A 26448-nucleotide genomic window follows, 5' to 3' on the forward strand; every position below is an offset into this window, starting at 1 on the left:
TGTTGTCACATTCACAGAACAATCAATCTCAGCCATAAGGGCTTGTAAATCCTTCAAAGTTGCCTTTGGCCTCTACATAGCTTCCCTGATCAATATCCTCCTGGCATGGTCATCCAATCTGGAGGGATGGCCCAATCTTGGCAAGGTTTTGGTGGTGCCATGCACTTTCAACTTCTTTATAATGCTCTGAATGGTACTCAAAGGGATAGTAGCATTTGAAATCTTTTTCTACCCTTCTCTTAACCTGTGCCACACCTGGGCAAGTTTTTTATTTTGATTAGTTATCTAAACCAATTTTTTTTTTTTTTGTATAATTGTTCAGAATTTTTTTTTACATATTATTTTCACTTTGATGCTGAAGGTAATAATGTATAAAGATTAGGATAAGGACTTTGACAAGGTATGATGACTTTCTATAGGCACTGACATCCGATCTAGCTCTTCTTGGCACATTCGTGAGAGTTCATGAGAGAAATAGTGATGTTTTATTCAAAAATTCAATCATTCTTTTGAGTCAGATCTTTTTAATGAAAAGGTTCACACTGAATCCAACTGATCTGTTCAACTAATTGACTTCATGATCCAGGTACAGCAGTTCTTAAATTAACAGCTCACTGGAGGGGAAGATTTTAAGTGAATACTGTTTCTCACACAAAGCTATTTTCTGTCTTCAGCAGACTTGGAATATATAGAATGAGACGTATGAATTACTTTTATGATAACTTTATGGTGCTTTTGCGTGGAGAAGTGCGACAAGTACATTATTCAAAATGTCTCCTTTTCACTTGCTCAGAAGAAGAAAGTCATACGGGCTTGGAACGACATGGCAGTGAGTAAATGGGAACATAATTTTCATTTTGAGGTGAACTATTCCCTTAAGACAATGCTCTGGGTTTTACGATTGGTCCACAATATATCTGTCCTTACCAGTGTAAATCTTCCTCTTTTGCCTCCAGAAAGTTGATACTGTATTTCACAGACCTGGCCATGAGAATCTGAATATCAAATGTGTCCTGAAACACAAAGAGAATGTGATCTTCTCAGACAACAATATTATGAAGCAACCTATGAACAAAAAAAGATGCATGAATGTTGAATATCGGAATAAGTGTGAAACACATGTTCTCACAACTATCGGCTGTTTGAAGAACTCATCCACAGCAGAAGAGTGAAGTCCACTCAAGTTCATACCATAGAAACAGCTCTGATTCCTGAGTAAAAAAATAAATAAAAAATTTGTGGTTAAACACATTTTTTCCAGCAATTCTATTCTTTTAATTTGACCTTGTCAGAATTCTCTGAATGGTTTAGATTAGTGTGAATGAATACAGTGTCCCCAAAAACTATTTAGACATTTAAAGGTGCTGTAAGCAATTTTTTTCATGGAAAGGTATGCAAAAAAGTCCTACTGTATGAAAGATATTAATGAAATAAGTGTTGTGAGATATCTTACTGGTCTCTGTGACAGCTCTAGACTCTGTAAACAACAAACAAAAATGTGTCGGCGGGCCGCGGTCTCTGACGCTTTCTGCATGTCAATCATTTTTTGCGTTCTGGTAGTGTAGTAGTTGCAGCGAATTATTGAGGCTTAATTCCATTTTTAAGGCATGCTACTCATAACAGTTGTCAGTTGAGGGCGCTATTTTGCTGCTGTTGTTTTTTGTTTTTTTTTGGTATCTTTAGAGTGCGTGGTTTCGTAAAGAGGGGGCGTGGCTAATCCAATTTGTGGAAATTCTAGAACGGCTAAAATCACTTACAGTATGTATGAATGTCAAATGAATGGCTACAAGATTATGGACGTAAAATGGGTTGTGAATGGTGTTTCATGTTGATAAAAAATAAGCAACCTGGTCTCATAGAATCAGGTACTATTGACCTGTTTCTTGTAACGTCACTGAACGACCGCGTTGCCATGTTTGTGACCAAAATTCCATATACTTAATTGTGCTGCTCTGTGGGATGTGGCAAAAGTCGATGACATTTTGGTTTCTATTTATAAATCTCGAAAAAGTGATACTGCTGTTTAATTACCAGTGCCAAAATGTAATTTTTCTTTCAATAAAGTTTTATCTTTTAAGAGACAGTGCTTAATTTCACCAAAGTCAATCAATGATGAAGTGAGAGAGCACGGACAAAAACAATTGTGGGACTTTGCTCATTTATTTAGACATGTCAGTTATCTGTACACGTGTCAGTTATATTTATAACACCATTGAATTGAATACAATGAAACTGGAAATGCACATAGTACGATGTTATTCATAACACCCATGCTGTATAAAGGTATTGTAACACACTGTAATAAATAAAGGACTATAATGTAAATATATAGTATATATTTAATATGTATATACTACTGTATGTCAATAAACAACACATCATAAGATTATGAATCACAGATTTTATTCACACCACCAGACCACAATGTTAACATATTAGTCTTATACACTAATATGTCTCTGTTTTGAGGTTTTTCTTGATATCGCTTTATGGGTGTTTTTCACCACCATTGTATCCTCCTGCTGATGGTCACAAATATGGCGGCTGAGGGGAAAAGTGACGTCACTGAAACTGGTCAATACCTACATATTTCGCACATGTTCGCATTACATTACCAATGTTGGGTGTAATCCAATTACAAAGTAATTAGTTACTGTAATCTTATTACTTTTAGTCAAAAAGTAGTGTAATGAATTACATTTTAAAATCTTGTAATCAGATTACAGTTACTGACTTTCAATACATTTAATTACTTTTAAGTATATTATAGGGTTATTATTATTTCTAATATATTATTTATGTAGAATACATGAATTATGGCCCCGTAATGAGTAATGAGTCATTGTGAAGGAGAAATGTGAGGTGCTGAGTGTATGATTTGTGTGTAATAATGAACAAGGAAGAAATATAGACATTATTTTGAAACTGTTGAGCAAAAAATTTTTTTAGAAAGTAACTTAAAAGTAAAGAAATTAGTAATGTAATTACTTTTTTCAACGAAGTAATCAGATTAACATTTTTGATAAATAATTAGTCATTTGTAATGGATTACTATTTTTAAGTAACTTACCCAACACTGTACATAACCAACTACGTGGTAGCTCAACTGGCAGAGCATTGCACTTGCGATTTAAAGGAAGGGGTACAAGTCCTGAAGAGCTCGCGAGTCGACACGTGAGCTGAAAGTGTCACAAAATGACATTGTTGCTACATAAATTGCATTTTTCATGTCACATTATCGATTAGGTTTAAGGTTAAGTGTTGTGAAGTAAGTTTTGTTTATTTAAAACTCAATAACCATTAACCTCATCTGTTTGTGAGAACATTTAACTCACTTTTACTGCCACACAATTGACATTTCACCTCAGAAATGCAGCGATATGGGTAATGAACCACGTAATATCACTTTGTTGCAAAAATGTCACCACGGTCATGTAATTTTGATGAGTTTAGGCTGTATTTAAGTCTATGTACAGTTGTGGGCAGGGTTACCCAGCCCTACACCACAGAAATAGCAACCAAGCGACTGACAAAATGCCCTGTCGTTCATTGCTTTGTTGCCACTGGCGGGTCCAAAGGGGGGCGCTGTATCACGAAAAAAGTTTACGTTTAAACATTCGCTTTAAAAATTAGGGCCCTATAGAGGTAATGTGGAAGAAATATTAATATGAAAATAAAGGTCCTTTCCATAGCACCTAAATGGACAAGTCATATATCAAATGAAATCTCTCATTCTCAGGAATGTGAGTGTATAGTTATTTATTTACCCTTATACCACAGTTCGAAAGATTTTCAAAAGAATCACAAAGTTAAATATTATTTCTGTAAGTCATTAAATACAAACGTCTCTTTATGCTCTGATAACCGCTGCTGTAAGCCCCAAATAGCCATACATTTATATCTACATTTACCTTAGGGAGGTAAAAAATTAGCCATTTTTACTTGTCTGTATAATCAAATAATCAAATTTGATATCTTAGATGTCCAGAACAAGATATGCCATCCAGAAGGAAAAGCATGCAAAACAAATCATCAGAAAAATATGTTTTCAACTACTGATAATAAAATGTTATATCTTCACAAAGAGGAGGATCTCTCTACTGACACCTAGATTGAGTTTCTAGTCCACTCAGAGGCTGAGATATTTGATAAAACAACGAGGGTGGTGCATGAACTGAAAATTAGACTGAATGTCTTTGGACAAGTACATCTGTGAGGGCTAAAATGCGTTAGAGCGCCACCTACATTTCAGATATGTATATTGTGGTGGAATGTGATAGAGAAAAAAAAAATGCTGCCATTTAGTGGAATAAAATGAGACTTTTCAAAGTGAGGTAGAGTGAACAAAACCAGAATTACATGTTTACAAAGTTAGGACAAAAAAAATACAACAAAAAAAACATTTATAATATTATAAACACATACAATATAATTTATGAATAATTGGAGTCTTTTTTAATTTTTATTTGAGGGGTTCTCTGAAAATGAGACCAATTTTTTGCAATTAGTCCACAGTATGTGTGAATGGTGAGCTTTTAAATTTGAGTGTGAAAAATTGCGGGCTGCAGCCCAAAAATGCACCAGAGTATAATGGGTTAAGAGAAAAAAAACCCAGATTGTTTCTTTATAGCGTCGCGCCATGTTAGGACATGGTGTAAGACTTATGTCATTACTACAGAAAGGCTGTTTAGCATTTAAGCCAAAATCAATAAGCTAAATTTCTCGGAGGTCACGTGACGCCATGCAAGAAGCAGACGTGTGAATGACGAGCTCTGCGCACTTTGCTAAATTTTTCATTATTTTCATGTTATAATCTGGTGAAATTCGATACACCCAGTTACACATTTGCTCTTTGAGGTAAAACATGACAAAGAAGTCAAAATCATCGGGCTCTGGAGACATTAAAAGACACTTATGTGTTCAGGATGAAAGCCCCGACAGACCTACAGACCGGGGACTCGATTTGGATGGCGCGGTGGGAGAGGAGATCCAGCGTCAGTTGTCCAACATATCGGTGATGATGACGAAGGTTCTTGCTGACTTGGAGGATCTCTGATCTCTAAAATTCTCTGAGTTAGTTACAAGAGTGTCGGATGCTGAGAAACGAATCGATTATTTGGAGTCTTCGGAGAGGGAATTAACCGCTAATCCACCTGCGACCAAAGCTGATCTGGAACATATTCTTGAAAAGCTTGAAGATCTTGAGAATAGAAGCCGCAGGAATAATGTCAGAATTGTTGGAATTCCTGAGCATGAAGAGGGCAGAGATATGGTGAAATTCCTAGACGAGCTCTTCCCGAGTGTGCTCGACATAACAGGCCACAAGCTGGAAATCGAGCGAGCTCACAGAGTCCCAGCTCACAGATCTGCTGAGGGAGACAGGCCCCGATCGATTCTGGCCAGATTTCTGAGGTCATCCGATAAAGATCTTGTGTTGCACCAGGCGACGAGCAAAGGAAAGCTTTCTTGGAAGATCTATAATATTTTCTTGTTCCCGGACTTTGCGAGTTCTACAAGAGAGAAACGCGATCGGTTCAAGGAATGTAAGAAACTCTTACATCAGCGAAAGATCACTTTTGCTCTGATGTTTCCGGCCAAACTGAGAATAGAAATGAAGGACGGTCGCAAAGTATTTACTTGTCCCAATCAGGCAATGTCTTTTATAGAATCAATGGCTGAATAAACCGTTGGTTGTTTCTCAGGTGAGTGGGTCGACTCGCTGTACTTAATCTGGCTTTTGAGGAAGCTGGGCATCATTTTGGTTTATTTTTGCGTTGGCTCCGCCGAGCGGCTGGAGCTTGTTTTGTGAATAACACTTTCCTTAAAGAAGCATTTGCATTGATGGAAGATTAATTTTGCATGGAAGTTCCCGGCCAGTTTGAGAGTTGACACTATGGATGACCGCAAAATATCTACATGCTCACACAAAGGATGTCTTTTATTAAGTTGACGGATTGAGTAAGTCATGGTATATACTTTTATGCGGCCTCCGAGTGAATTGACACGACCATCCGGGGAACCGGGATGCCGGTTTTGTTTCTTTTGAGTTGGCTCCACCTAGCGGCTGGAGCTTGTGCTGTTTACGGGACACTGGAATTATCACGTCATCCGCTGAACTCATAACAGCTGGCTCACTGAACATTCGTTTATCTATCTGTGAAACTGAACGGTTTTATATCAGCTGAAATTTGTTTTGTGGAGGATCACACCTTTAAAACAGTTCTGTGAATTTATCTACATGTTCTTTGTGTTCATTCTTCCTTTTGGCTGGGGGTTATTTTACAAAGTATTTTCTGTTATGCAATTTTGCTTCACAAATTTGTGAGGCAAAATTGAGCAAACCGATGGCAAAGTTGTCGTGGGGGCTCGTGGGCGTACATGGACCTTTTGAATTGAAAGGGATTGTCGCCGGTTGGCGCTTTCTTGTGCGGGGTTAATGCGCACGTTTTTCTTTTTTCTGTTTGTTTTGTTCGGTGGCAAGTTTGGGGTTTGATTGTTGCATTAATGGGGAATGTGGTCTGTATAATTTTGTTTTTGACACACAATTTATTTTTTCTACCATATCAAAATGTCAAATGTTAATATGAGTGTACTATCTCTCTCCACATGGAATGTAAATGGGTTGGGGCACCCCATAAAAAGAAGGAAGGTTATTTCTTTCTTAAACGTAAGAAATATGATATAGTGTTTCTTCAAGAAACGCATCTTTCCCCACAGGAAGCTGAAAAATTTGGGAAGATATGGGGTGGGCATGTTTTCTTTAGTGCTGGCTCAAGTTAGGACCCAGTTTTTCATGTGCTTATTCTCCAAATTAATGACTGTCCCATCTCCCAAGATACAGAGTCTGGGGCAAAATAAAATTTGAGAGGCCAAAACCTCACACATAAAACTCTGAATCCTCATCCAAAATTCTTGCATCTTAACACATCCCCAAATGACATGGGTTGTGTCTCCATCTTCTGATTGACATTGCCAGCAGGTGGGTGTGACTTTAAGACCAAGCCTATGCAATTGAGAGAGGGTCCAATAAACTCTATGTAAAATATTAAATTGCATGAGGTGAACCCTTGCGTCTCTGGCTGCAGATTTGACATTTTTTAGAATCCCAGCCCACTCTCCCTCCTCCAATACCAAATTTAGATCTTTCTCCCATAATCTCTTAAGAGAAGTTGAAGTTCCATCTCCCAGACTCTGAATTAGTAGGGAGTAATACACCGATGCCTCATGACCTTTTCCAAAAGCAGTAATCACCACTCCCAGAGTATCTGCCGCTTTAGGTGGGTGTAAACCACTCCCAAAAACAGTACAGAGCAGGTGGCGCAGCTGTAAATACTTATAGAACTGAGATCTAGGAATCCCAAAAAGTTGAATCAAATTTTGAAAGGATCTCAACACTCACACATTCTCATATAGGTCACCGAGTGTAGTAACCCCCCTCACAATCCACTCTGACCAGCAAAAAGGGGACTTGTTGATGCATAGTTTGGGGTTCAGCCATATGCTTGAGGCAACATTTAAAAAAATGTCAGAATTAAACAGTCTGAACACTTTTGTGCATACCGAGTTCAAGTGCGAGATAACGGGATATAACTTAGCTTCTCCGATTAATTTGATAGAAAGGCTCTGCAGTGGCGAAATAGGGGCAAGAACGTCCTGTTCTATACAGAACCAGGGAGGGGCTCTCTCAGGTGGAAGCGGCCAATGTGCCAAATGTCTGAGACCGAATGCATAATAATAAAATAAAATCTTGAGAGGCCTAGCCCACCTTTGTCAATCGGCCTATGTAACTTATTGAAATGTAATTTGGGATGCTTACCATGTACTTTGCTATGCTATCAAATTGCTTGAAATAAGGGAGGGGGACATCTACAGGGAGAGACTGCAGCAAGTAATTGAATTTTGGAATAAAATTAATTTTAATAACATTAACCTTCCCAATCATAGATAAATGTAAAGAAGCCCACCTGCCCACATCGCTCGAAAACCGTTTTATTAAGGGGTCAAAATTAACTCTAACTAAATCACACAAATTTGCTGGAAATAAAATACCCAAATACTTAATGCCCTGTTTGGGCCACTGGAAAGCACCCGGCTGGAAAGCCGTTTCTGTGCAGTACGCTATCAGAGCCAAAGCTTCGGATTTAGACCAATTGACTCTATATCCTGAAAACTTAGAAAAGGAATTAATAATTCTGTGGAGGCAAGGCATAGATCTACTGGGGTCAGAGACAAATAATAAAATATCATCTGCATAAAGCAAGAGTTTATGCGCCATACCTCCTGCCACCACCCCTGGAAAATCATCCTCCTTTCTTATCGCGGTTGGTAATGGTTCCAGGGCAAGACAGAACAATAATGGGGAATGAGAGCAACCCTGCCGGGTGCCCCTATCCAGAGTAAAATAATCTGAAATTAGTCCATTTGTTTGTACCGCCACTACTGGGTGTCTATAAAGTAACTTAATCCATCCAATAAACGTACTCCCGAACCCGTATATTTCCAAAACCTTAAAAAGATAATCCCATTCTACCATATCAAATGCCTTTTCGGCGTCAAGTGAGATGGCAGCGGCCGGAGATTGTTCATTCGTTACTGACCACATGATATTGATGAGACGCCTAATGTTATCAGAAGAGCTGCGGCCCCAAATAAATCCCACCTGATCTATATGTATAAGAGATGTCATAACTTAATCGGTTAGCCAGAATTTTTGACAACATTTTTACATCTAACTGGATCAGGGAAATTGGATGGTAACTTTTACATTCGCTTGGATCTTTGTCCTTTTTAAGAATCAGACTGATCCGGGCTTGTGTCATGGTTGGCGGAAGCTTTCCATTCTTTAATGATTCAGTATAAACTTCTAGCAAAACTGGAGCCAGTTCTGTAGCATAAGATTTGATAAACTCAGCAAAGCTGTCAGGCCCCGGAGCCTTGCCTGTAGGTAAGGCCTTAATAACCTCGCCAAGCTCCTCCAAGGTTATCTCAGAATCAAGAGAATTGTTTTGCTCAGTCGTCAGTTTAGGGAGATCTAATGGTTCCACAAAGTTTCTAATATCTTCATCAGCAGACGAAGACATGGAACTATAGAGATCAAAGTAGAATTCTTTAAAAGCATTATTAATATCAATGGCTGAGGTAAATATTTCACCACCAGCAGATTTCACTGAGGGAATGGTAGAAAAAGACTCTCTCTGCTTTATAAATCTAGCCAAAAGTTTTCCTGCTTTGTCCCCCGACTCCAAGTATGACTGCCTTGCCCTGAATAGCCAAAACTCCACTTTCCGCGACAAAATAGTATTATAGCTGTATTTCAATCGAGTCAATTCTCTGAGGCCATCGGATGACAAACGGCGCTTTAGCTCTGCTTCAGCATTGTTAATATTTCCTTCCAACTCCACGAGTTCTTGTGCTTTGGATTTTTTGATGAATGAGGCATACTGTATGATCCGGCCCCTAAGAACCGCCTTAAGTGCCTCCCAAGCCACGCCCACAGTGGATACTGAGGACCAACTGGTCTCCATATAAACACTGATTTCAGTCTTTAACATTTGTTGGAATTCAGGATTTTGCAAAAGGGACACATTAAGGCGCCAACTATATTTCTTTTTCTCCGTATGTGGCACCACCTCTAAACTCACAAGGGCATGATCTGAGACTAAGATATTTCCAATTGAACAGTCCACAACAGATGAAATGAGGGATTTGGATATAAAAAAAAAAATCTATTCTAGAATAAATCTTATAGACTGATGAATAAATTTATAGTTTCTACCAGATGGGTTCAAAAGTCTCCAAATATCTGTAAGACCAAGATTTTTACACATTTTGTGAAGCGTCAATGTTGCTCTAGGGGGTTTACACACTTTTGCTTCACTAAGATCAAGCACTGAGTCCATCAAAAGATTAAAGTCTCCTCCCAATATTATATCATGAGAGGTGCCAGCTGTTTGCATCATCCCTTCAAGATCTATAAAAAGCCCTGATCATCAGTGTTAGGTGCATAAATATTAGCCAAAATCAACCTTTGCCCCTGAATTAAAGCTAAAACAATAATGACTCTTCCTAATATATCTTTAACTGTTTGAGACAATTGAATTGTAGATGTTTATTAATCAATATAATGACTCCCTTGCTCTTACTAGTGTTATGATCGCCAGACAGATTACTTTGAGGAGTTGGAAGTCAGCTGGAGCGCCCCCGTTTCAGGAGTGGTGTTCAGAGATGGCCAGAGTGACAGCTCTTGAGGAGGGGGTATCCAGAAGACTGGGGAGTCTGGACATGTTTGTAAAGAAGTGGGGCAGATGTCTGTCTTTTTTGGAGGGCTCTCGGGGAGGAACAGTGGAGAGAGAGGTGTAGGTGTTTTATGTGTGTGATTGTTTTATTTATTTTCTTTTTTTAATTTATTAATTTATTTATCGATTATTGTTGTGTGTCTATGGTTGTGTGACCACTGGGGTGTTGTTGGGGGTCGGGGGGGGGGGGTTGTTGTATATTGATTCTGTATTTGTGTGTTCCTCTATTTATATTTAAAGGTTGAATCAATAAAAAAAAATGTTAATCGGAAAAATAAAGTTGTTCCCTCAAAAAAAAAGAAAAAGAAAAAAAAGCTAAATTTCTCACTTCAAAAGAATGAGCCAAATTTCTGTTCTAACATGTTGTTAGAATATGTTGGATATCAAACTTGACACATAGTAACAGTATCTGTGTATGTAATAAAATCTATTGTACAGTGAGATTGATGAGTTGATGATGTCATGTATTATTTTGAAGTATGTTCACACACAAGGTACCACAAGCAAGAAACTACTCACAATCAGTCAAGGTTAAAGGATAACTTAAAAAACAACCTAAATTTGTTCAGTTTCTCACACAAAGCTATTGTATGCCTTCAGAAGACTTGGAATATAGTGCACGAGTCGAAGGTGGTTTTCACAAGGTGTTTTTTTTGTGCTTTCTGGAGCCTGACAGACGTGGTAATTATGAAGTGTCGTTGTATGGAAAAGATGTGCTTAAAGATTCTTCAAAATTACTTCCAAAATAATAGCATACAGGATTGAAATGATATGAAGGTCATTTTTGGGTAAACTATTCCTTTAATCGCACAGACAGAGAGAAGAGAACTATGTGCCATGAGTCAGGTTTGGATTGAACTGAAGCATTTTACAGCAGAGGGAAGCTGCTTGTCTTTGGTTTGGTCACGGCATGGTGCACGTACAGCGCGAGCTGTGGGTGGTGGGACGATTACTGTCTTTCCATGCCAGCAAACCACAATCCCCTGTGGGCTAATGTAAAATAAACCATCATGAATGGAGCTGTAAACATTCATAGTGATGTCAGGGCCTGTTGAGAGGGTTTATGGGGGCATGATTGTGTTCACTCTGTTAAGACGCTTGTATTTCTCTCCACAGTGAAGAAAAATGGAATAAAATGAGCACATCCTTTAAAAAACACTTCAAAAGCAGATGTTGCAGTCCTAGATATACAAATGTTATTTCTCTAAAGGAAAATAGCTGGTTGGAGCATTGCTTTGAATTGTAAAGCCAGCAGATGAACTTTAGCATTATTACCAGAAGCTGGAGCGGGCGTGATGCTCCATGTAAAGCTGTTCATCACTGAATGGAGCCAGATGGATGTCACTGCTGGTAGGGAACATCGTTCCTGGCCAATAATAAAAAAAAAAATGATGAACGTGAACTCGTGTACTTTCTTAAAGTTCTAATGAAATGGCTTGACATGTGCAAATTTATTTTCTGTGTTAACGTTTTTCCTATTAAAAAAGGAATCTGGGGCAGGACATATCTTTTAGTTTACATCACTTCTGTTAAGCCATGAACATCATTTGCTGCTTGCTGTTGCTAGTCACTAGTTGCTAGTAGGTGCATTAGTAGGGACATTCTTGTCTAGAGAGCACTTGATTGGACAAAATGAGTGTGTGCAGTACGAGTCATCAATATTTTTGGTCTGTATTCCCTTATTAGAATCAGCTTAAAATGAATTTTGTCAACATTCAGGAGCACACTAGTTTATTTATGACCTCAAAAGACACAAAACCACAATTCTGCTCTGCCTCAAAAACGATTTTCCTTATCACCAAGCCAACTTTTTTTAACCCCTCTCCTCCAACCACCTGGCTCCATTCTGGTATGTAATGTTTTCACAAATTCAGTTCCCATTGAAAAAAAATCCCTCCCTGAATTTTTCTTGTCTAGAAAAACATAATGCAAGTAAATGTGTTTCATGGCTTGATGGCTTCATGTCTAGATGGTAACCCTCGTTCTTCAAAACTCTTGCAAGATTTGCATTTGCTGCTATTAAGGTTAGGTTTGAAGTTACTGCAGAATTCCTAATAAACACAATAATCATAGTGTATTAATGGACTTTTTGGAAAACAATATTTAATTTTAATAAAATAAAACACTTATCCGTGCAGAATGGACATAAACATTTGTGTTTAGCAGTGTATCAGTGTCTTAATCAAAGGGAAAATCAATGAGAATGTTTCAATTCACACGAATACACTGATAACTACCAAAAATCAGCTTTTTCAAAAAATCAGACAACTTACAGGGATAGTTCACTCAAAAAATGAAATTCTCTCTTCATGTACTCACCCTCGATCCATCCCAGATGTGTATGATTTTCTTTCTTCACAAAAATATTTAGAAGAATATCTCAGCTCTGTTGGTCCTTACAATGCAAGTGAATGGGTACCAACATTTTGAAGCTCCAAAAAGCACAAAAAGGCAGCAAAAATGTAATCCATAAGACTCCAGTGGTTTAATCCATGTCTTCAGAAGCGTTACGATAGGTGTGGGTGAGAAACTGATCAAGTCATTTTTTTACTATAAATGCTTCTCCCTGTGCAGTAGATGGCGATACTGTATGCACGAAGAATGCGAATTACCAAAAACAAAAGTGAAAGTGAAGGTTTATAGGAAAAAGGGACTTAAATTTTGATCTGTTTCTCACCCACGACTATCATATCGCTTCTCGAGATAGGGATTAAACCACTGGAGTCTTATGAATGACTTTTGTTACCAACAAAAATCTATGTGTGCGATTGTTTTTTGCAAAAACTATTTATGTACTTACCTCAATAAAGATTTATGGCATTTACATGACCTTACATGTTGTTGGTTTCTTAAGCATAATCGGTTTAGGAACATGCATGTAAACGTGAGGACGTTTACATGCCTGTTCTTAAACCATTTATGCTTAATAAGCCGGCAACATGTGTGGTCATAAAACACATTAAACAGCGTTCCTTTATCGGTGTAAGGTCATAAACTGCGTGAGAATAAACTGATTGACACGGGTAGATTTTTGCCCATTACACAGATTTCACGTTGCATGCCCCTTCGTGGTTTGACGTCAAAAGCATGGAATAACGCAATTATTTCATATGTTATGTAAAAACGGGTTTCTTTCTTTGTCTGATTTTTTAAATAAACTGATTTTTGGGAGTAAGCCTAATCAGCGAACTGATTCACTGTCGCAAGTGAGTCTTGCGAGACTTTTCGCAGAACAAGGTTAACCATCTAGATCTTTTTCATATTAACTTTATTACAAAAAATGCCCCTATAGTTCAGCAAAGTTTGAAGTAAACACATTCCCACACAGTATCTTTGTCTAAATCAACAGAACAGACCTGTGGGTTTTAACCAGTGTTTGGCGTGTAGATAGCTCTCTAACATCCTGTCGTTGAGAAGCATGTAGCCCATGGGCTCTGAGATGATCACATCCACTTTCTCTGGACAGGAAACCTCCTCAATCTTCCCTGACAGAACTGTGATTCTATCCGACATGTTATTGCTTTTCACAAGAATCTAAAGAGATAAGAATGACACTGATAATAACTCCTAATCATCAAACCCTTGTATGCATGAAGAATTCTGTGACATGCTGTCCATTACCACAGAATTAATTTCAACCCATCCCTCACTTTGTAAAAACAAACTAAAATTATGGTTACAGTGTTTTAAAAGTATCGCCACAAGACCCAAAAAATTTTGGTGATTGCAGGGACACAAGGGTCTGATAATAATAACCTTTCAAAAATAACACAATAGTTAATTTGTAGTCTCTACGTTAGTTGTTTTGCTTGGCACACTGGTTGTATAAATCAAGCGTAGCAGTAAAAACAGTATCACATGTGATAGAAGTCTAAAAAGTAATCTTTGAAACAACAATAGGAAAAATCAAGCTATTAATACTTTTAGGCAGGCATTTGTTATGCATGGAAATATGTGTCCTTGCCCTCTACACAAGTTTCCTGGCCAAATCTGTCTTCAAGTCATTTAGCAGCCAGAATGTCATGCATTCCAGTCATGCTGGAAACAATCTTTTGAAAGACCTCTTGAAGTCTTACCCTGTGAAAATGTTCCTGAAAACCTGGGTATTTTTCCACAAAACCCATAGCCCGGAGCTTAAGGGCCAAATGAGTGTGACAACACATATAGTGAGAAGTGATTTATCCTGCTAGACCATGCAACAGTTTGCCAAGAAAAACATATGAACTCATTATGCACTGATAGCTCTTTTTTTTTTTTTTTTTTTTTATTTTCTCCCCTTTTCTCCCCAATTTGGAATGCCCATTTCCCAGTGCACTCTAAGTCCTCGTGGTGGCGTAGTGACTCGCCTCAATCTGGGTGGCGGAGGACAAATCTCAGTTGCCTCCGTGTCTGAGACCGTCAGTCCGCGCATCTTATCATGTGGCTTGTTGAGCGCGTTACCGCGGAGACCTAGCGCGTGTGGAGGCTTCATGCTATTCTCTGCGGCATCCACGCACAACTCACCACGTGCCCCACTGAGAGCAAGAACCACATTACGACCATGAGGAGGTTAACCCAATGTGACTCTACCCACCCTAGCAACCAGGCCAATTGGTTGCTTAGGAAGCCTGACTGAAGTCACACAGCACGCCCTGGATTCAAACTTGCGACTCCAGGTGTGGTAGTCAGCGTCTTTACTTGCTGAGCTACCCAGGCTCCCCAATGATAGCTCTTTTTAACAGATTTACTAATGGCAAATTGTGATTTGTTTTAACTGTCATAAATGTTTGTTTTTTTTTCAAATATTATACTTAATGGGTTAATTCACACCAAAAAGACAATTCTGTAATCATATACTCACCCTCATGTCATTCCAAACCCGTTTACTATTATTTAGGTGATGTTTTGAAGAATTTTCATGCTGCTCTTATCCATATAATAAAAATGAATGCGGACAAGGCAGTTAAGCTCCATAAAAGAAAAAAATACAAACAATACACCGTAAAGTATCATAAAAGTATGACTTGTGTCTTTTAAAGTCATACGATGGCTTTGTGTGAGGGACAGGACCAAATTTAAGTCATTATTCACTGAAAATCTTCCCCATCAGCCCTCAAATTTCATTTGTGTTTGCAGGTAGATTCAGGCTGTCAATTTTAATGTTTTAATTCAGTGTGATTAATGTGTTAAAAATTATTGCGTGTCCCCTGGTCATACAGAAATTCTGCAATAAAGAATTTTCCTACCAACAGAACAATTCAAGCTAGAAGTACCACCTTCATGTTTTTGCAACTTGCAGTCAGCAGGGGGCAGTAAGCGCAAATCCAGCTGTACAGGCAACAAACCAACAGCTGTTCCAAGGCAACTAGACAGCCCTAATTTATATTTAAATATTGCACATATAGACCCGTCATGCCAAGTTTGACATCAATGATGGTAAATGGCCTTAGTTGTCTCATGTCTCATAACCGATCAAGACATGCCAAATTTGAATATGCAGAAATGAAATTTGAAAGTTGCAGCGAAGAGGATGAATATTAGTGAATAACGAACTCAGGCCTGGCTCCAGCTCTAAGATGTAAGGTGGGCACAGTTGGAGGGGTAGGTGTAGGTGTAATTCTCAAGGTGGACCAAGTTCATGATTGGGTGGGCCAGAACCACACAGGCCCCCCTATGGAGCCGGGCCTGAACGAACTTCCCTGCACAAAGCTATCGTGTGGCTTGAGAAGACTTCAAATATAGCACACAAGTCATGTTGACTATACTTTTATGGTACTATATATGGACAACAAAAGCTCAGACATTCTGCTAAACTTCTCATTTTGTGTTCCACAGAAGAAGAAAAAGTCATACGGGTTTGGAATTACATGAGGTTTCGTAAATGGATAAAATAATTTTAATTTTTGTGTGTACTATTCCATTAAAGACAGAAATTTAAAAGTAGAATTAAATTAAATGAGGTATAGATTGTTTGTACTTCAGCATATTTGGCTACAGAACTGGCCTCCACCGCGTACACTTTCTTAGCTCCTGCCTGAACGGCAAAGAAAGACAATATCCCTGTTCCACAGCCAACATCAAGAACCACCTACAAACAAATTAAATGAATAACATTTAACAAAGTATTCAGTTCAGGCAAACTTTTTATTGCTAGAGAAAAGTCCAGTTATTGTTTATTTCACTAAAAGTGCGTAAGATTTTTCTTTCAGAAATTAAAGGAAGAGTTCTAGCGTTTTATCTAGCAATTTTTAAGCAATAATGTTTTGTGTTTGAACATCTCCTCATGCAGCTCAGCTTCAATTTGACAACAGATTATAGTGACCAAAGGAGAAAAGACACCATAAAAGTATCGTGAAAGTAGTCCATAGGACCCCTGGGCTATAACTGAATTCTTAGAGCCATACCATAGCTTTGTGTGACAAACAGGCTGAAATGTAAAGGTGCACTCAGTTATTTTTTAAGTATGTCAAAGTGGCTTATACTGACACCTAGTGGCCTGGATGTTGCATCATTCAAACAGTTGTTTTCAGTTACCAATGCCATTGTAGAAATTCATTGTGCACAGTAAACCAGGATTAATTTAATCCATGAATGAAAGTGTCCAATAACAGAGCAGTTACTGAGATTAAGCAAGTAGTATTAAGCAGGTCATGTGATGCTAACATGGCTGCCCCTATGAGGTGCCCCTGCCCCATGTAGAATAAAAAAGCATTTATAAGGTTTCTGATATGAATGAGCTCTTCATCTCACATGAGTGGTTATGATTTTATACATATGTTTCAAAATTACTATTCGTATCTTTAGAAGTTAAAGTTTAGAAGGAAAAAAAATATTGAGTGAACCTTTAAGTCATTATTTACTAAAAATGTTGCCCTCCACCGAGGATCTAAAATATTATTTGCATCCATGTCAGATTCAAAAATGACACACTGAGTCATGGCAAGTTTGACATTAGCCGTTTTCCCACCATCGGGCTGAATGGTTCTCGTTGCAAAACAATGCTGTTCCGTGCTAATCCGGGCCAGTTGGCACGGTTACGTTTTTTTTCCCACTGTGGTGTTTGAATGTACATAACAAATACTTCAGCTGTCGACGGCGTGAGAGGTAAACAATGGAGCAAGTGCACTATGGAGGATAATGGCATATTCCAGTTTTTAGGACTGCTTTTCCCCCTGGTTTTTACTCTGCTAAAGCACAGTAAAAACATGGCTCATGTCGGAAAAAGGAAAGCAAAGATAAAAAGGTTTACCATCATTTGCTGAGGGGCTGTGCATGCCACCGGACACGAACGCACAGAAAGTTAAAAGTTCCAAGACTAAAATATTATACAAGTAATATAATGCTATATTCTGTGTATTCTTTATTCCTCGTCGTGCTCAGAACCGTTTGGCCCAATGGTGGAAAAGCAGCTATTGTTTATTCTGGAAGATTTTTAGTAAATAATGACTTCAATTTTGGTCTGTTCCTCACAAAAAGCTATCGTTTGGCATCAGAACACTTACAGCACATATGTCAAATGAACAACTATTATGATACTATATGGTGTTTCAGTGGACTGTTTTGGAGCTTGAGAGCTGTGGTCACCATAAACTTTCAAAGTTTGGAAAAGATCTGCATGAAGATTAAAAAGTCTCCTTTTTGCATGCACGTTTGGAACAACATGATAGTAAATAATAACAAAATTTTAATTTTGCGAGTGGACTATTTATTTGCATACAAATGATCAGGTAAATCAGAATAACTAACTGTCTAAACAACAAAACACATACTTTATCTTTGAAGTCAACATCATTGAGCAAAATGGCTTTTTGGTATGTTGCAATTCTGAGATAATCCTGTAGCATGTTCTGCTGCTGTGACAGACAGCCATAGAACTGAGAGAAAACACAAAATATCTTGTATTACATAAAATGGAAAGGAATAAGTTTCCAGGTTCATATAGGGTAATTCTTCAGCTTACCTGGAAGTACTGTAGTGCAGATGAATCATCTGTCCGCTGGTGAAACACAGACTGATTTCTCCTGGGGTCGTTCCACAAGCTCAGCATTGTGTGAAACATCTGAAACTCTGTGCAGAAGGGCAGAATGTTCCTTTTTTGAAGAGTAATGTTAGTACAATTTAGTCCAAAACAGTAATAAATTTAGTTAATTAATAAAGGGCCCACAGAAAATTTGAGAGAGAGAAAAAGATTACAAAATGTTCAGTATTAACAGTAAGAGATAAAAAAAATAAAATGCATTTACAGTGGCCCCAAAACATATTTGGCTCTAAATTCACAGTTAAAAATGTATGAATTTCATTGTATTAATTATAAAATAAATAAAAGCAAGCGGCATCATTCCACAATAGTTTGTATTTGTTTTGTAGGCCTATCTTTCTTTTTTCTCCTTGCCATAGCTGTTTTTGGCTTGCTCACTTGGGATTGAATGGCTTATTAAGGCACTATTAAGGTTCTCTGTAAATCTGTTATTGTGAAACTGGCTATACAATAAATTTGAAATGAAATTTCTTTTCATTTGGCCAGCTGACATAAATCACTGCCGTAGGTCCCTTCTTCATTCTCGATCTCTTCCATGTGAAGATCATTAGAAGCCTCAGCAGGGCTCGCAGGGGAGTGGTCGCTTAACTGTTCGTCAAACGAGCCGTCAGGCAGAACCGTCGACATTGACACTGTTGTTCTGTTTTAGCTTTATACTCTCCAGCACGCTGTGGTGGTGTAACGGATTGGCGGGTCTAGTCACATTATAAGGAGATTAACACTTGAAACTTGTTTAGTGTTTTTTAAGTTTGAGTCTCTGTTATGGTGACTGCAAGCTCTTTGAGCAGTGGAGCTTAGGAAAAGGACCCGTGCATGTGTGGATTGATGATTTCTCTGAAGAATTCCTAACCGCTATGTATCGCCTCTCAAGGGGTCAGACACTCGCAAGCGACACTTGCTAATCCCGAGTGTTGCCCGCACTGCTCTCAAATCATGTTACGCATTTTGGAAAGAAGAGTGGGGGGTCGCAGCCGTGAATAGTGGGGATCCCTATTTTTCTATGCTGTCCGTGAAGAAAGAGCCCCCACAGGAACAGCGTGATCTGATGGATGAAGTCTCTCCGGAGCTACCTCCTCTCTTTGAACCCCTCCTTTGCCAGGGGAAGAGAGGAGGAAGAGGAGTATGACAACGACAATAATATTTTGGAGGACGATCGGGAGGAGGATGAGGGGGATGCTATTCTCCCTGCTGATCCTCCTTCCTGACCGGACAGCACTCTGAATGAGTCCTACTCTCCTGTCCAGGGAGAGCTGGATCTTATTTAAAAGTGCATACATGCAGTGGCCAAGCTCTCCATTGACTGACCGTCACAACAGGCAGGCCAGGGCAAGGAGAGAGATCTGAACGATTGTAAATGGCTGCCGTCCGGTGTAATCAAGCAGCTTATTCCAGCCATGCCTCTGTGTGTTGCAGAGATGCAATGTTTTTGGGACAAGCCATTTTCAGGGTGCCTGTCAAAGCCTTCTCTAGAATGGATTTGCTCCCAGAAACCAGTGGTCCGGTTCAGGACATGGAGTAGGTGAACAGCATTTGGTACTGTCTCTGTGGCACATTTCCCTTCAGTAAAGAGTTTGGGGGGTTGATAATGTCTCCGTCCCATTCTAGATTTGCAGAACCTCAACAAACACCTCAGAAAATACAAATCCAAAATGCTCAGTCTCAGAACACTCTCTCAGTTTATTCTACCAAGAGACTGGTTTACATGAGTCGATCTGAAGGACACATATGTCCAAATAGGCAATTATCCTTACACAGGAAATTCCTGAGGTTTGCTTATCGTGGTGTATTCTACAATTTTTTTACGGTTCTTTATAATCTCTCATTAGAAAGTGTGCAGAAATGGCACTGATGCCACTGAGAATAACGAGTCTCAGAGTGTCGGATTATCTGGATGAAATAATCATCTGCACTCCGTCATGGAGATAGATATGAGAGCGGTGGTGTCGCACTCGGAGAGAGAGGTTTTAAATTAAATGAGGCGAAGAGCTTTCTAGTGCCCTCACGGCAAGTATTATATCTAGGTCTCAGATGGAATTACGATCTGTATCGAGCATTTCTGTCAGGGGAGCGCATTGGATCTATTCATGGTTGTTTGTCCCTTTTCAGAGAGAGTCCACATCTGTTGGGATTGATGGCCTTGACGGGGTCAGTCATTCCGTTAGGACTACTGCAACTGAGAGCTTCATCACTGGATAGCAGTGCTTGTGTCCTTGGCAGAACAGTGAAGTCAGAGGGCATGTGTGCTCTTCATCGTTAGAGAACCCCTTTGGGGCCGGTCTCTCTGAGAGTGACAACAGATGCATCACTCACAGGTTGAGGTGTGGTGTGCGAAGGCAGAATAGTGAATGGAGTTTTGCCTAAGCAACTACAAAACGTGCACAAACTTTCTGGAGTTACTGACCGTGTTTCTAGCAACAGTTCCTTTAAGGCCACCATGTCCTAGTCAGATCGTCTCAATACGGGTGACGCATGTTCCAGAAATGATGAATACCTGGGCAGATCTGCTGTCCAAAGGGAACACTCTGTGTGGAGAGTGGAGACTTCACCCTCAGGTGGTGATTCAGCTGTGGTAGATTTCTTTGCATCACACAAATCAATCATTGCCCTCTGTTCTCTCTCTGGCAAGAGACAGTGCTCCTATGGGTGTGGATGCCCAGTGTTGGGTGTAACGTATTACTGCAATTAAATAACTTTTTCCTTGAAAAGTAAAGTACAGGATTACTCTTCATTTTTTAGTAATTTAATTACAGATACTTATGATGTACTTGCATTACATACTTTATAGACTTTTAACAATTCTATATAAAACATTATTGAATTGAAAATTTTAATTTAATGTCTAATGTTAACATTCGTTTTCTAATTCAATGTGCCCCCTTTAAATGCATTGGCAAAATGCCAGCGCATGTGAGCTCGCGGCACTATGTTGGGAAATCGCTCAAGTGAAATGATGGTGGAAGATACGAGTGGCTGTTTTACTAAATGGAAATATCCCCATTACTACAAGTTTATGACAAATGCAGATAACAAGATAAATGCAGATCTGAAGCACAAGTACCTACTAAAGCACTTGAAATGGCAACATAGATATACACCTTTGAGAGATCGCAGGGGCTGTTCACACCGAATGTTTTTTTGCGCACATCTGCACAGTGTTTCATTTGTTTTCTAGTGTAGTTACACACTAGATGGACTTCTTTGACTGCTGCAGCGCATCTTGCTGTTTCTTTCAAGTCTTGCGCAGACGGATTTTAAACACGGTGTAAAGTTAAAAAGCTTCAATATTTAAAAATGCACCTCGAGATGGCTTGTGATGAGTGAATGGCTTGCACATGCTGCACGAGTCTGTTGGGTATACTGCATTCTCGTCACATTTTAACTTTTTGTTTAGTCTTCCATTCAGCTCATGAAAACACAGTGAGTGATCATGAGGAAGGATTACATCAAGATGTAGATTGGAAAGCAGGAGCAGAAATTATATAAATAAAATAGTCTATAGGTTGCCGACCCCTGTTCTATAGAATTTACTAGTTTTGGCTGCAGACATTTTGCCTGGACCCTGTTTACAGGTGGTTTTAAGACATGTTTCAGATGATCCGATTGCAAATGGTCAATGCGAAATAAAGTTGTAAACGGGGTGCCAAATGTTATGTGATTGGATAAAAAAAACAAAAAAACATACATAGGTAGACAAAAACGTCCTGGTTACTTTCATAACCTCCGTTCCCTGATGGAGGGAACGGAATGTTATGTCGATGTAGTGACACTATGGGTCACTCTTGGGAGCCCCAAACACCTCTGATCTTTGAAAAAAGGCCAGTGGGAATTGGCGAGTGGAATTTGCATGCCACTCCCCTGGACATATGGGTATAAAAGGAGCCGGTATGCAACCACTCATTCAGATTTTGTGCTGAGGAGCCGAGACAAAGTCCCAGTCATTTCAGCGGGTAGTTCAGTATTGTGGCAGGAGGGACACAATGTCTCGTTCCCTCCATCAGGGAATGGAGGTTACGAAAGTAACCAGGACATTCCCTATCTGTCACTCACTCAATGTTGTGTCGATGTAGTGACACTAGGGGTCCCTATTCGAAATGCCACAATAAGCTGAACTGTGTTACGTGGACTGGTGGTGCAAGACCGGCAGACCGCTGTGTGCCTCGTAGCCAGCACACCAGGCCATCACGTAACCTCCCCCAACGCTCTTATGAGCGTCGAACGGTCCTTCGGGAACAAGTCGATTGTCCAAAAAATAGGGACAGGCTAGCCCAGTCGTGGCCTCTTTTCCTCTCTTTTCTCCCCAAAAAGAGTGGAATTTGTTTACCAACTGGGGCCATAAGTGTCTACGTCAGGGGGGTGTCACTCCCAAGGGGAAGACACCGCAGAGACCACACCCCGCCCGGGGGGGGGGGTATTTTGAGTGGAAATACATCTCATGGTCTTACCGAGTCATGTTGGAAGTATGTCATGTGGAGAAGTCCCATGGTAGGTCCTAGGGGAGGAACTCTACAAACATGGTGACCGGTAAACACGGTGACCAAGGAAGACGCAGTTTACCAACAGGGAAACGATTTAGTGGCAGATATATATCACATGCGGCCACCTATGGGGAACCAGCACATGTGGAGCACCTACCCCAGTACAGGGCTTAGTTAGCACATGTACTGGGCTGGCAGCGAGTTTCTCTGCAACTCGTCTGCCACAGGGCTAAGGAGGAATGTCATCCAGGGATCACCACTTTGTGCACAATACTGGGAGTCAACAGCACACGTCTTCACCTCAAAGGAGGGAAAGGCGCTATGCACAAGTGGTACACCCGGCCAGCTGTCCCAGAACTTACCTGTTCGTACCTGACAAAACATGGGATGAAACCGGCTCAACCCAGAGATTGTAGAACCTCACAAAGGTGTTGGGTGTTGCCCAGCTCGCTGCTTTGCAGATGTCTGCTAGAGAGGTGCCATTGGTCAGGGCCCAGGAGGCCGCCACACTCCTGGTAGAATGGGCTCGTAGCCTTGCGGGGGGCGGCACTTGCTGAGCGTGATATGCCATCATGATGGCGTCAATGGCCCAATGGGAAATCCTCTGTTTGGAGACAGCGCTTCCTTTCCACTGTCCACCAAAGCAGACAAAGAGCTGCTCGGAATTTCTAAAGCTCTGCGTACGATCCAAATAGATGCGTAAACAGGACACAGCAATGCCAAGGCTGGGTCTGCCTCCTCCTGGGGCAGTACTTGCAGGTTCACCACCTGATCCCTAAATGGGGTCATGGGAACCTTGGGCACATAGCCCAGTCGGGGTCTCAGGATCACGTGAGAGTAGCCCGGACCGAACTCCAGGCATGTTTCACTGACAGAGAACGCCTACAGGTCCCCTACCCTCTTGATGGAAGTGAGTGCAGTCAGGAGGGCAGACTTCAGAGAGAGTGCCTTTAACTCGGCTGACTCCAACGGCTCGAATGGAGCTCCCCGTAGTCTCCGAAGGACTACAGAGAGATCCCATGAGGGAATGAGGTGCGGTCTGGGGGGGTGCAACCTCCGAGCCCCTCTCAGGAACCTGATGATCAAGTCGTGCTTCCCCAAACACTTACCATCCACTGCATTGTGATGTGCCGAAATGGCAGCTACATACACCTTCAAGGTGGAAGGGGACAGTCGCCCCCTCCAACCTCTCCTGCAGGAAGGAAAGCACCGATCCGACTGTGCATCTCTGGGGGTCTTCGCATTGGGAAGAACACCACTTAGCGAACAGACGCCACTTCAAGGCATTCAGGCGCCTCGTAGAGGGAGCCCTAGCCTGAGTGATTGTGTCTACCACCACGGGTGGTAGGCCACTTAGGTCTTCCGCATCCTGTCCAGAGGCCAGACATGGAGGTTCCAGAGGTCTGGTCGTGGGTGCCAGATGGTGCCCCATCCCTGAGAAAAAAGGTCCTTCCTCAGGGGAAATTGCCAGGGGGGGCTGTCGCATGGAGCGTGAGGTCCGAGAACCACGTCTGGATGGGCCAGTAGGGTGCTACCAGGATGACCTGCTCCTCATCCTCCCTGACCTTGCACTGGGTCTGTGCAAGTAGGCTCACTGGGGGAAAAGCATATTTTCGTAGACCTGGGGGCCAGCTGTGTGCCAGGGCGTACCAAATCGGGCAGTGGGAGGATTCCCGGGAAGCAAAAAGTGTGCTTGACCGAATCAACTCCAAATCAGCTGGACCACCTAGGGGTGGAGTTTCCACTCTCCCCTGAGCATAACCTGTCATGGCAGCGCATCCGCTGCGGTGTTGTGGTCGCCCGGGATGTGAGTGGCTCGCAGCGACTTGAGGTGCTGCTGACTCCAGAGGAGGAGACGCGGGCGAGTTGGCATTGTACGGGAGCGTAAGCCGCCTTGGCACATGCTTGCCCTGGATCAATGGCCGAAGCCTCCGCAGGGCAAGCAGTACTGCCAACAACTTGAGGCAGTTGATGTGCCAACATAGCTGCGGGCCAGTCCAGGAGTCGGCGGCTGCGTCCCCATTGCATACAGTGCCCCAGCCCGTCTTGGAGGCATCCGTCGTAACCACGATGCACCTGGAGACCTGTACTAGTGGAACCCCTGCCCGTAGAAATGTCAGGTCGGTCCAAGGGCTGAAGAGGTGGCGACACATTGGCATGACGACCACACAATGTGTCCCGCGGTGCCATGCCCATCTCGGGACTCGAGTCTGAAGCCAGTGCTGAAGTGGTCTCATATGCATCAACCCAAGTGGTGTGGCTTGGAGCCTCTGAAAGATTTTCAGTGGAACCGCTGTCTTCCGCCTGAATGCCTTCAGTCAGTTCAGCACCGACTGTGCGTGTCCAACACCAAGCCGAGAAAAGAGATGCTCTGAACCGGGGAGAGCTTGCTCTTTTCCCAGCTGACCTGAAGCCCCAGCCGGCTGAGGTGCCTGAGCACCAGGTCCCTGTGTGTGCACAGTAACTCTCGAGAGTGAGCTAAGATCAGCCAGTCATCGAGGTAGTTGAGTATGCAAATGGCCACTTCCCTTAGCAGAGCAAGGACTGCCTCTGCGACCTTCGTGAAGACGCGAGGGGATAAGGACAGGCTGAAGGGGAGGACCTTGTACTGGTACGCCCGGCCCTCGAAAGCAAACCGCAGGAAGGGTCTGTGTCGAGGTAAAACCGAGACATGGAAGTATGTGTCCTTCAGATCTACCGCTGCAAACCAATCTTGATGCCGGACACTCGCTAGAATGCGTTTTTGCATCAGTATCTTGAACGGGAGTCAATACTCTCAGGTCCAAGATTGGCCGCAACCCACTGCCTTTCTTCAGTACGATGAAGTAGGGGCTGTAAAACCCCTTCTTCATCTCGGCCGGAGGGACAGGCTTTATCGCACCCTTCCGTAGAAGGGTAGCGATTTCCACGCGCAAGGTAATGGCGTTCTCGCCCTTCACTGAGGTGAAGCGGATGCCGCTGAACCTGAGCAGATGCCTGGTGAACTGAATCGCATAGCCAAGTCAGACGGTCCTGATCAGCCATCGCGACGGGTTGGAAAGCGCGAGCCACGCGTCCAAGCTCCGGGCGAGGGGGACCAAGGGGACAATCTCGTCGGATGTTCCAGCGGGTGGGGCCTCACGGCACTTCGAAGCCTTTCTCGGGTTCTTTGCGGCCGGCCGTGGCGTCTGCTTCCTGCAGTTGGCTCCACGCCGGGGCCGGGCCGTGGGGGCAGGCTGCGGCGGAGCCGGTGCTGTTGCTGCAGAAGGATGCCCTTTGCGATGAGCAGATGGGGTGTGAGGTCTTGACTCACGCCGGGGAAGGATATGTTGAATGACCTTCGTCTGCTGCTTCACCGCCGAGAACTGCTGGGCAAAGTCCTTGACGGTGTCGTCGAACAGGCCAACCTGGGAGATGGGGGCATCAAGGAACCGTGCCTTGTCAGCCTCTCTCACCTCGACCAGGTTGAGCCAAATGTGGCGTTCCTGGACCACCAACGTGGACATCGCCTGCCCGAGAGTCCGCGCCATGACCTTCATCGCCCGAAGAGCAAGGTCGGTCGCTGAGCGCAGTTCCTGCATTAATCCTGGGTTGAAACTAAACACTAGAACTTCACTGCACTTCCTCAGAGTGTCTGTCTGATATCAACATGCAGGGTGACAAGATGACATGCACACACATC

At 41.7% G+C, this 26448-nt stretch overlaps 1 protein-coding gene across 4 annotated transcripts in view; it reads right to left on the reverse strand.

The window, feature by feature from the left end:
* The window catches only part of carm1l (coactivator-associated arginine methyltransferase 1, like), a 46290-nt gene that overhangs the window by 12127 nt on the left and 7715 nt on the right, over positions 1–26448 (reverse strand). For 3 of the 4 annotated variants that reach the window (XR_007895970.1, XM_051686492.1, XM_051686493.1), the window contains exons 3-9: positions 18235–18341; positions 18044–18148; positions 16252–16362; positions 13652–13829; positions 11571–11661; positions 1130–1211; positions 928–1013 (exon numbers count right to left, since the gene is read on the reverse strand). Coding sequence is in view for 2 of the 4 variants with exons in the window: in XM_051686492.1 (XP_051542452.1) it covers positions 928–1013; positions 1130–1211; positions 11571–11661; positions 13652–13829; positions 16252–16362; positions 18044–18148; positions 18235–18341 (760 nt within the window). In the remaining 2 variants the exon portion in view is untranslated. The remainder of the gene's footprint in view (positions 1–927; positions 1014–1129; positions 1212–11570; positions 11662–13651; positions 13830–16251; positions 16363–18043; positions 18149–18234; positions 18342–26448) is intronic. The other variant, XR_007895971.1, reaches the window with a different exon arrangement.

Source organism: Myxocyprinus asiaticus, chromosome 43, assembly GCF_019703515.2.
Source record: "Myxocyprinus asiaticus isolate MX2 ecotype Aquarium Trade chromosome 43, UBuf_Myxa_2, whole genome shotgun sequence".
Lineage (NCBI taxonomy): Eukaryota > Metazoa > Chordata > Actinopteri > Cypriniformes > Catostomidae > Myxocyprinus > Myxocyprinus asiaticus.